This window comes from Priapulus caudatus, unplaced genomic scaffold (assembly GCF_000485595.1).
Source record: "Priapulus caudatus unplaced genomic scaffold, Priapulus_caudatus-5.0.1 Scaffold329, whole genome shotgun sequence".
Lineage (NCBI taxonomy): Eukaryota > Metazoa > Priapulida > Priapulimorpha > Priapulimorphida > Priapulidae > Priapulus > Priapulus caudatus.
Window position 1 is genome coordinate 238,238 of NW_014577390.1, and position 12,940 is coordinate 251,177.

The window sequence follows — 12,940 nt, forward strand, 5'->3', positions numbered from 1 at the left end:
CTCGTTTTACACTTTCGCTTGCTGAATCGCTCCGTCTGTTCTCTTTCGGCATGTGAACTGGGTGGCTTTACTCATCGCGGACCTTTATCGCGACATTACCGACGCGTCTGGGTGCTGCGCTGAACGCCTTGTCCCCTGCTCCAGCACTGCTCGCCCGCGTCGTGTGCCGTCCGACTGCCCGGCGTTTGGGACTTCGGCCGTGGCTTCGGAAATGCGATCAGCTTCGTGTTCACACAAGCTACACTACGGCCTTACCCAATAACCCGTGGAACTTCAGCCCCCGATAAGGAATCCGTCAACGGTTGCGTGATGGTGGAGATATGTTAAAAAAAATTGGCGCCACGACCCGTAAATCCTTCTCCTCTCTTCACCTTGGAAACGTTGCAGTACGCAGTATGGATAGCGCCTGGAGTGATGGATGGCGCTGCGGCAATATTTAGCGGAGGTAGGTCACGTGCAGGTTGGTTGAAGTTGTATTCTGCGTATATAGGGAAGAGCATGATAATTTTACAATAGTTATTTTTAGGGTTAAGGGTGTAGGGTAGGGTTAGTGCCTTGACACAGGATTATTACTGTATATGACAAGCATTTTCACTTTCCAGGGATATATACTAGACAAGTGTGTAGTTTTGAACCGGCTATTATTATTATTCGCGTATTTTAATACACTGTATACCTAATACTACACACGCGACGCTACACGCTACGCACACGCACACGCACACGCATACAACAACGCCACGCACACGCACAACAACACACGGCACGCCACTCACACGCACGTACACACACGCACCGGTACACACACTGCGCACGCGACGGCAACACGCGACGCGCTACGGCGACGGTACTACCACACACACACCACACACACGACACACAACACACACACACAAAACAGACACAACACTACACGCGCACACACACAACACTCGCACGTACACACACGTACACGAACTGCACACGGCGCACACACACACACACAACACACACACAACCACCCACATCACACACCTGGCGCCGCGGCGCGCACTGAAGCTGACCCACCTCACTCCTTACCTGGCTATCTAGCCACATAGCAAGCTGACCCACCTCACTCCTTACCTGGCTATCTAGCCACATAGCAAGCTGACCCACCTCACTCCTTACCTGGTCAACCATCCACCTAGCAGGCTGGCCCACCTCACTCCGACCTTCTGTTCTATAAGACCTCCGGCGAACATGGAAGCTCCCTGACCGGCAACAGTAAGAGCGCTCACCCACGCTCCGTCCTGGTAGGTAAGCGACGTCGGTACACTACGCTGCCTCACGTACGATACGATGTACGGGGTCAAGTTACCTGAATGTACATACGGATAAACATAATTACCTGGGGCCGGTTTCACGACGCGTGATTAACTTTAATTACGCTTCGTGAAACAGTCACTTCAATTTAAGTACGAGAAGTTAATCATGATTAGTGATTTAATCATGATTAAATACTTAAGTACGCTTCGTGAAACCGGCCCCTGACCTTTACAGTGTTGTTGGATACCCACCTGTGTGATAATTACCACAGTTACCTTTGTAATCAAATCACTTGCTGTTCGGTTACGGGAGTAAATCCGAAAAGCTCGTTAAATTGACTACGTCACGAATTTTCTATGGTGTATATTTGTAAAATTTTTGTTGGCATTTTTTACATTAAAAGAGTAAGTACTAACTAAATGTATCGTCAAATTCTTACCTGATAAGATTGTTTCTCAACTAGTTAAAATTCCATAAAACCTGAACGATTTGATATTATGATCCTGACTTGCTTGCTGATTGCTTGCTATGGGCTCTGTATGAGTCACGAGTGTATGTTTACATCGAACAATATAGTAAAATAGGAAGTATAATGCAGCAATTTAACCATAAAAAGTGAACAGAATTACTTACATTTTGTGAAAAGTTTTACTATTTACGGTGACGTAATCACTTTAAATACGGTGTGACCTTTTACATGTACATACACATGGGTAAACATTGCGATGTGTTACGTGAGTAGTTTACTTGTACTGTCCTAGCTGTCTATCGCTGCTCATTGTGTGGGTGAGTGTGAGGGTGGGTGAATCCTTATTTGCACGTACCGTTACAGGAGTTCATGTAATAATGACATTTGGGGATTTGGAACAACGATCACTCTTTTTTGTGTGCATGTGCGTGCACGTGTGCGTGTGTGTGCGTGTGCGTGTATGTGTGTGTGTGCGCGCGCGTGAGTGTATGGGGGATAATGTATGAGTGTGTCGCTATGGTTCTATTATAGTTTCCTACAAGCACCCGCGCGTGAAACGTACGTTATACAGGAAAAAATGTGATCTTGTAGGACGCACCGGCAGGAGTACTAAACCAGTTATTTCTCGACGGTTCGCCTCGCATATATGCGCTCGATCGCGCAACTGATGGCAACTTAAAAATAAATAGGTAACGAGTAGTTCAACGTAGGAGGAAGGAAGGGGGTCTATTATCAGTGCCACAGGCCAAAAATATTCCTTTTCTCTAGTTCTTAGTTATATACAATCGCAATTTCTTGTTTTTTTACATCTTGAAAATGTACACATTTATCCGGTATTTCCTGGTTCTCGGATAATTTACATGGTTCCATGCTTCGTCGCGAAAATAACCGTTCTCCCTTCATATAGATCCTCGCTACCTTATACATACGAGCGCTCCGTAACTATTGACTCCTATATATACCACTGATGCTACCATTGTATTATCAGTGTGCCGTCTCTACGTGACCCAGATCCACTACACTATAACCATGTGGGTCGGTTCGAAGAGCGTATCACTCGATACAATCAAGAGCGTATAAAGAAGGTACGCTCTTTATACGCTTTATTATACGCTCTTGATACAATAGAACCATAAATCGCATCATTTAATGTGTGACATCGATTCGATAAAATCAATTACCGAAGGAGTAGAGCGTTCCGAGAGTGAGGTGGATGAGAAAGCCACCGCTTACTGCCAGCATGCCTTTCACGCACACCGCCATGCTGCTGCTGCTGATGATGATCGCGATCACAATGTTACCGTGCTCGACCGCTTGTTCTCACAGATATGTCACAGATGAGCAGACGATCGTTGCTATGATGTCATCGATGAACAGGAGATCGCGTTGATGACGTCACGCGAGAGCTGACATCTTCTAGAGTGACGTCACAGATAGGCACATTATCACTGTCTTGATGTCGCCACACATTAGCAGACGATCGTCGCCGCTGTGATAACGTCACAGATATACTCGGCAGCGCAGATCAAAGAGAGCAGCTGCGCGTGTTGCCACGTGTATGTCGAGCAGACTAGTGCCCTCCTTGCTGCACAACAAGACAAGAGTACGGTTCAATATATAATCGTTGAGTAAATACAAACTGGCCTGGTAAAGGGAGCATACAACAATTACATTCCGCAAATTGTTCACCAATGTTGCACGTACTATATTTCGTCTCTGCCGGGACAAAGCCTTCTTTTGAATTTGTTGCGGTAAAATTCGGCACTATAGTGCACTAATTTGCAGTATGCATGCAAGATAGATGTCTCGTGGACGTCTAGAAGCTATTAGAAGTAGGATTGGTCTTGTCGTATAATTGTGCCATTCCGTCAAATGGCGTAGCCATGGTGACCGGTCGGCCATTTTTGCGTTTGAAACGGGATCCGACTACTTTGTATAAAGTGTGCATCATTTAGCTGGCAAAAGTGTGGAGCGGAGTGTAACATGAATAAAGTGTATGTGGTGTATGAGACGAAACACTGTAATTACAGTGTAATTAAGAATGTTTAATTAATTTATGTTCGATGCTTAAGGCCTATTCAGGCCTGCTGCCTATGGTCCGCCTTTTACTGTTGTACACCACCTAAAGGGGCGACCCATGTAGAACGGGGAAGTGCTTGATAGAGCAGTGAGAACATGACTGGGTTGTTGGCATACAGAAATTCTACAAGTAAACATGATAAGTTCCTGCCTAGTTTGTGCAAATATCGACTTGCTATAGAGCCCATAGGGTTTGCTGCGATTCATTTAGAATATTTTTAATGTGAACCATAACGTATTTTAAGCCCATAAAATAATAAAATATGATGTTTGATTATTAGTATATTCCTGCAATCGAGAACACCAACAATAGCTCATAAAATAACTATACATGCACGTGAGGGTGAATCATGTAATAATGAGCAAATAACTACTCTGATACACACCAGAAAGCACTAACTAAACAAGCTTTAAGTAAGTTTCTGTGCCCATTTGCGAAAAGTATACAATTCGCGTAGGCCGTTTTATTATTAATAAAATGATGGTAAATAAATATAAAGTGTATTTGCTTCCGAATGCCTAATGTTTATGTATTCTCTACTGATTTATAATTCTACGTAAATGCCATTGAAATGCTTGTCTGCAGCACACAGTCTCATCACAGGCCCGTCACTACGCTGTCTCTTTGAGTTTTTATTTGATTTAATTAATTTTTTTATGTAATTATCCACACACGCACGCACACACACACACACACACACACTCACATACTGTTACAATGAATTTTATTATACTATTTAGGTATAACCTTAAGGCTATAATATTATACACAAACCTACGCGAGTAGTATGATAAGCAAGCCCCTTCCAAGGGGGGTGGGTATATATGTTCCCTTGATCCCTTAATGTTTATGCATTTTCTCCCTGTTCCCCATTAATAAAATAACTCGTTCCCTAAAATGTTTTTAACCTTGTGTTCCCACGATCCCGAAAATCATTTTCCAGTTTCCCTAATCCCCCAAAATATTTACCATGCACTGTTCCCCATATTTGTTTAGTACAGTAGAACTTCGCTTCGCTTCGCTAGTGAAAAGGGACTTATAAATGTGGACTCCAATGGGCCCTAAAGCACACTATGTTGAAATGACCCTAAAATACTTCAAAGTTTATTGTAAACAGTCTCAGAAAATTGTGAAAAAAAATCACAAAGATGGAAAATCCAGAGTTCCCTTGTTCCCAAAAATCTAATCAGGAGTTCCCCTGTTCCCTGAAAGTTAATGCTCCTGTTCCATTGTTCCCTAAAAGGCTAAAACCCCTGGGAGGGGCTCATAAGCACATAATTGTCCTTAATTTGCTACATTACAACACAACAGCAGCACAAACATACAAGCAGGAGTGTATAATGGCAATGACAAATTTGTCATTATAAACTCCTGATACAAGTTTGCGATTTGCACCAGTTATATGTTTTGCATAACTTACACACTTGTTCTACAATATTTACAAGTTGATCCACTGGTTAAATTCGAATGATGCCGCGTTTGGCTAAGAGGGTCTATGTCCCCCAGGGTACTGCCGGAACGTACCCTGGGTACGGTCCGTTATACCGGAACGTACCTTGGTACCAGAGCAATGAGACTCGAGAGCACATAAATCAACGTGATTTATATGCTCTGCTAGTACTATCTAATATGCCGGACCGTACCTCGCCTACTCCACTAACGAGTCTAGGGAGTCGCCTACGCCTATAAGCATGGTGCAATAATGTAACGTACGTGTGTAATATTTGCAGAGTGAATTCTTCATTGTAAGGAAAGTTGATTGAAATATTGTGTTTTTGTTTGTTGGTTATAGTTTCAACTGCATATAGAACTTAATGCTATTTTTCACACCTCTGTTGCCAACAGACCCTGACGCTCCAAGCCGCAAAAACCCAAAGTTTAGAGAGTGGCACCACTGGATGGTTGGCAACATTCCTGGATGTGACGTCCACCAGGGAGAAACACTGAGCGAGTACGTGGGCAGTGGCCCACCAGAAGGAACAGGTATGTCTACAGATGCCTCCACTAGAAGGAGACACCAAGCGAGTTTATGCACGGAAAGGAGCTAAATATAACAACGAGAGGAAGAGCCGCCATATCTGGCCCAAATTTTTGCCATATTTGGCCATATTGGCTTAGAACAGATTAGTGTTCTACTGTCTCTGGGTTCAGGTCTGCACAGCCGTTTCAGCTGATTATGGTCCATAGATGGCATCCTTGAGGCGAAAAGCACACAGCCATTCCACTTCCTCTCCTTGTTATATTTAGCTCCTTGATGCACGGTAGGTTTCAAGGGAACTAGTGCATACTTCCAGATCGATAAAGGGCAATGGGAGCTATCGTGGGTGACTTCTCAAGGTGATGGGTTTTCATCTCCAAGGTGAGGACAGTCTAATCTGTCACTGGTGTTTATATTGTCACCAAGGCTTGGTAATAATTAACAAGTAATTTAGTTTTAATCAGTATGTTCTGCATCCATTCTTGGACGCATTGTATACACCACTTACCTGGCATGCGAATACCTAAATTTCACCTAACCATGAGTGTATCACAACCTTGGCTAGCTGTGTAGGTGGCCATTGATACAGACAGTGCCATATGCTGCTATGTGAGTGTAGCTAGATGTGTGTGTCTCGCTGATTTTCCAGGCTTGCATCGCTACGTGTTCATGGTGTACGAGCAACCCGGCCAAGTCACGTTCAAGTGGAAGAAACTTTACAGGTAGGTATTGTTGATATATACACAAATACTTTGATGATTTTATTTGAACTAAAATGTCAGGTTCGAATTATCAATACTAATGTGGCACTCTGAATCGAAGCACTTGCAGTATGTAAGGTTTCAATAACTAGTGTTAATTTATGGTTTTGCACAGTAATGCATTAACCAACATCAGTGGTAAAATAATTTCAGTTATGTCTATATCTTATAAGTCTATATATATATATATACAGGGGTAGAAATTAACTTTTGAACTAGAGGTTGCACGTCTGCCAAATTTTCTTCGGATATTTGCTGAAAAAATACGGTAATTCCGTGAGGCCCTGCTCTGGAACGAACTACTTGTATAGCAGAATTTTCAGGGAGTCACACGGACTCCTGCATATATGTCAAATCAGGGAGTCCGACAGTAAATCAGAGAGTATTTGACTCCAGACTCACGTTAATTTCGCACCCTGCATATATATATTTCTGTGGCCGAAACACTGAAACGTTCTGAGTGTTCTCTAGACTGACCTGTAAGCAACAGCTCCACTTGCATGCACGCCATACACAGTGCTACATTACGTGCGCATTAGCTACACGCACCATTCAATCAGCACTCTTGATTGTTTTGCGGTACAACTTTGGTGGCAATACAAGCGCATCCCATATATTGACACGGATATTGACACAAAAAATTGACACAATTGAAAAAATTGACACAATTGAAAAAATTGACACAATTGAAAAAATTGACACAATAAATTGACACAATATATTGACACGGATTTCTGCGACAGCCGAGGATATTTATGTGATACTGAGAAGGAGTTCATAAAATAAAAGAAAGAATTCAATTTAAAAAGAATTACATGTGCTTTAGCTTGCCTTATGGCTTAACTTAGATTAGCATAGTTTAGTTTGCCTTATTCACTGTTTAACATCTTTATCGTTTGTATCGCGATACGGACGCTGCGTATCGCTCGCTTATCGTATCGTGGATCGCTGTATCGCGCGATTCACCAATGTATCGGTGAATCGTTGCACTCCCCTACTGATGGTACTATATGGTTATTGATAGCTGATTGCATAGTTTTCTGTCTTTCAGGTCGGCCGAGGGCAGAGCCTCATTCAAGACAAAGGAGTTTGCTGCTAGCCACAACTTGGATGGCCCTGTTGCCTGCAACATGTACCAGGCTCAGTATGATGAATATGTGCCTAAACTCTATGAGCAACTGAGTGGAAAGTAAGTTACTGCATAATGGCTCCATCTATCGGGCGTAAAGACGGCTGCTGTTCAATTGGAAAAGCTGGTGAGAAGTATTTGTATGGTGAAATATAATGTCGAGAGAAATTAAAGTAGCACGGTTTTCTAGTATTAGTAGTAGAGTGTTAATTATGAGTATCCTTAAGCATATAGTTTACTAGTTTCTGCTTGTAGCGTAATGGTAAACAGTGGATGTTTTTTAACATTGGATGTACATAGGGCACTGGAAGGAGTACGACGGTAGAATGGAAACGGTGTGGGTTTATTATTATATAAATGCTACCTGTGAAATATCGAGAGCTTGTAATTTGTCCAAGTGTTTAGATTTACTGAATCAGAAAATTTAAAGATTTAATCAAATTAAAAATTCTTATCTATTTTCTTTAAACCATTGATAATCTGGCTTTAAGGACTGACAAGTTTGAGCATATGCTAGTTTTGATTATGACTGGTTGCAAACAATAAACAGAAGAGCAATTAATTGAATAGCTTCAGATAGTTTTATTCAATATACACCTTTGTAACATTGAAGCTCGTATACACGTAACAGCATGTGCAGAAAAAGCAATTTGAATACATTTCAATATATTTAGCACATTTAAATACGGCCTAATAGTTTACTGTGTAACCGGAGTAATCAATTATTACCAGAGTAATCAATTATTACAACTCGTACTGCTGTTACTTTGAACAACATCTAACAATTATTTACAAAGATCATTCGATATATGTTCTGCCTTATCATAAATTACACGGCATTATATAATAGAAATCGATATAGTGTCAAATGCAGCTATAAGTCTGACTCATGATATGTTTGTTTCCTATTCATGTGGGAGTAAAATTGCTTTCTGCTATTAAAAAACGCTCATATATGTGCGTTCTATAGTAATTAGCTAAACAAGTTGCACGTGCCAGACAAGCTTATTTCGGTTATTATCAATGCATCTGACCGTTACTACATGGGACTGTGCCACGAGTAACAGCACAATCTGTACGCGATCTCTGCTAATATATGCTCACAGACCCAGTAATGGCTGCAGACATGAGCATACACAGCGTCCAGACGCGTTTCGATTCCCCGCGATACCATTAAAATCTACCATTGGCCACAAATCTGTTTGACTAGAACGAAGAAGGAAGACAGGGATACAGAGAGGAGGAGGGCAGGGGGCAGTGAGTGATGGTGGGAGAAAGACAGAACTAAGAATCTGCTAGGTGTAGATTTCTTTATTGGCCACCTCTACAAACACTCTGCCAATGGCAATATATAGGTTGCTTATGCCAGGCCTTAGGTCAAGTAGCGATATTCTCTCACTCACAGCACTGCTTACACATAACACGCACTGCATACACACTTGCATGGCATAAGCATGTCAGATAGCACTGAGCTGAGCTAGGAGATAAGATCGCCGAAGACTGTGCCAACGTATTGTAGGAGGATGATGATCCAGGTAAACAATCAAGGTCGTAGTCGTCCAACGCCACCAGTCACCCCATAGGTCAGCCCATCACGTGTTGTGGTCTACTACTACTGTTATTACTAGCTGCTGTTGCTGTTGCCGTTACAACTGTTACTACTACTACTGCTGATGCTGCGGTTGCAACTGTTACTACTAGCTGCTGCTGCAGTTGCAACTGTTACTACTAGCTGCTGCTGCTGCTGTGGTTGCAACTGTTACTACTAACTACTGCTGCTGCTGTTGCAACTGTTACTACTAGCTGCTGCTGCTGCTGCTGCCGTTACAACTGTTACTACTACTGCTGCTGCTGAGATCTGGGAAGTAGTGCGATAGTCTCCCTAGTGAGATAGTCTCCCTATTTACCATATCTCCCTATTTCCCGGCCAAGCTGCGGTAAATAGTGCGACACAGGAAATACTGCTAAGTCGTTATGGTGCTTACATCGCATTATTTCCCAGCACTACTGGTACTGTAACTATGCCCCCTGCATGCGATCAGATGAATGAACACAAACAACAGACAAATTTGTCTAGCTCACTATTTCCCAGATTGCGCTATTTATCGTGACATCGGCTTTGATCAGCATCGACTCTCTGTCACGGTCTGGTACCACTGCCAGGTACAGTCTCTGGCTTTGGACTATAAACAATATTTGTGTAAGGTGTAAACAAGCAGGGAGTTAAAGGTAGAGTAAAATGGGTAAAAATGTGCTAACCTTGTATTTTCACGTATTGGTTAAAGTTTTTATTTCGAATAATATTCAAATTAAAAACTTTAATCAATGCGTGAAAATATACACACGGACTTTCTTGCGGTGAGCGCAAGACATCGACCCGGGTGTAGTAGAAAATAGTCGCACCGCGGCAGTTTTGGTCCGAGTGTAAACACAGAGGTACAGACTAGCGTATGGGGAGTGTAATACTGATGCCCGCTAAAGAAACTGATCGCCAAGACTCATTCGAAACCCTTTCCGACTCACATAGCTCTGCTTTGACCAAAATACTCTTCTTCTTTGAAATTATTGCTTTCATGGTTGTTTGATTTACATGCACACAAATACATGCCCCTTTGTTTTAATTGTGTGCACTTGTTTTGAAGGCGCCATTTGTGATTTAGTGAGTTGGCATACGATAAAATTTATTGCTGTTACGATGTGGTCAAATCCATTTTAACTGCATAAAATCTTAGTGTTTTTAATGTTCGTGTAATCAGTGACATTTCCGCTGTCAGGTGAGACATTGTGTTATATTCATCTATATTGAGTTTTTCTGAGCAAAAATCACGTAATAATCAGTTTAACCTTACACCTAGAGACAGAAGTGTGATTTCAGCCATCGTTTCTAGCCAACGTAAATCAAACCCACTAAAGTCACATCCGGCAGCATAGTGGTAGGAAAATCTGTAAGTCTCTTATATTTTTGCCCAGTCAGCTTTTTCGGTCAAGAAAATCAGGCGTTATACCAGTCTAATATAAGTATACTGTATGCTCGCTCATGCAGCAAATGTTGATGCTAAGTTATGAACGGTTACAGATAGAATACGAATCATGCAAGGTAAATATGGGAGATGAATTGACACCAACTCAGGTACAGAAGCAACCTAAGAAGATGACCTGGCCATGCGATAAGGGAAAGTTCTACACGCTTATAATGACAGGTTTGTAGATCATAAATATATCATATCAAGAGCGTGTTAAGAAGGAGAGCGTACAACGGTGAAATGCTGAAACCATGTTGCAGTATTAGGCGAATTAAGAAACTTTGACCGTTTTATTATGACGTTTCTTTGCGGTATTATTGATCAGCTGTCCCACCTTGCTAATATAAAACAAACCGCTTGTCCCTTCGATGCCCCTACGCTGAGATAATGAGCGGTGAAAATCTGGTATTTTTGCCGAAAACCGACTCGAGATCCCGGTTGGCTGTGACCCTCTCTCGCTTTGAGATAGCTTCGGGGAACCTCATATAACAATTAGAACTAGGTATCTGGTAACATACACGTGTGCGGTATAGATGATTTCGTTTATACACCTAAGTACAGTTGTACTGCAGTAAAATCCTAGAGGCTACATGTCCGTTTAAATATCTAAATCGCAACATGACATGTATTGTAGCCGACAGTAGAAGTGCATCAGTCTGTAGTCCAGAGGACACCTTCAATGAATGCACTGTCTAACCATAGGTTCTGTCTGATTGCAGAGCGGTTACTGCGTGTAACTTATAGACATGGACAAATTGACAGTGTCTTTGTGGTTGACACTGTGCCCACAGGATAGTTATCCCGCTAGATGAAGAATTCTACTCTCGTATTGTCTGTTACCATTATGTGAGAGGACAGATTCGCATTGGCGAAGACTTACTCCTAACAGCCACTACATTATTAGAAACAACAACTTACTTTACTAATCATAAAACATGTCTTATCATGATTTTTAAACTTTTAATGTTTAATAAAGGCCATTTAAACCATTTCTTTTTAAATTTGCATTACATACTGTAAGAACAGACATATGATAACATTAACAGCACACCTCACAGAGTTAATAGTGCCTAAACATGTGCATAAAACATGATAATATGAATGCTATGTATAATTGTATATACAAAGTAAGATTAATATAAATCTATGCTATTATTAACCGATTATCGATTATACATCAATTATCGGATCGTGATTAAGGGAAACCGATAAATCGTATGAAAATTCAGCCGATCCCATCACTAATGCTTAAGACCATTTTCATTTTCGTCTTTGTTTTCAGGTTAGGCAAAAGATGAAAATATGTGATTAATTTGACAGCTACCATTCGCATTCTAGAATCAATGCAACTATTATTCCTTCCACTCGCAAACAATATACAATGTGGATAATTCAAATGCAGTAACAAGTACATTTTAGAGGATTATACATTAACATTATACATAAACATATCTGTACATATATTATATACATGTATGTATAAAATCATCAACAAGTGTGGTAACTGAGTGTTTCCATTATAAATGGCAAGAGTAATTGCATTGTTACTACAATCCATACCTGGAGAGATAAACACGACAATAACATCAGCAAAAGCAATAATATAATAATAATAATACAAGCACAATAACAACACAACACATACATTTATGTACATACAACATCAATGTATACATGCGAGTAGATGTGCTTAAATGCGTGCGTGAAATCGATTACATATCATATGCCTATTTCTATACATATTTTTATCTATATGACATATCTATATATGACAGAGCATATTAAGAAGGAGAGCATACAACGGTGAAATGCTGAAACCATGGTGCGGTATTAGTCGAATTAATAAACTTTGCCCGTTTTATTTGACGATTCTGTGGCAGTCAGTATTGAATCAGCTGTCCTACTTACTAACATAAAACAAACCGCTTGTCCCCTACGATGCTCTTACGCTGAGATTAATGAGTGGTGAGATCTGGTATTTTGCCAAAAACCGACTCGAGATCCCTGTTGGCTGTGACCCTCTCCTCGTTTTGTGGCCAGTATGTTGCTTCCGGTCGGCCGGTGTGTAGCGCCATGGTAGCGCTGACTCATGTCATTACTTTCGAGTTTACTATACATCCAGCGTGAGGTGGGCACAGGTGGGGGTCATCCACTAAGGCAATCACTAACAGGGCGTCATTCATTCCATTTGTCAATCATTGATGGAAACACGG

At 41.3% G+C, this 12,940-nt stretch overlaps 1 protein-coding gene across 1 annotated transcript; it reads left to right on the plus strand.

Annotated features, from left to right (window-relative positions):
- Positions 1-5,681: 5,681 nt before the first annotated feature.
- On the plus strand, positions 5,682-8,273 carry LOC106809108 (protein D3-like; the record flags this gene model as incomplete). Its single annotated transcript, XM_014812067.1, is given in 3 exon segments — positions 5,682-5,819; positions 6,464-6,536; positions 7,627-8,273. Coding segments are annotated over 3 exon segments (353 nt in total), but the record flags the coding sequence as incomplete, so codon positions are not given.
- Positions 8,274-12,940: the final 4,667 nt, after the last annotated feature.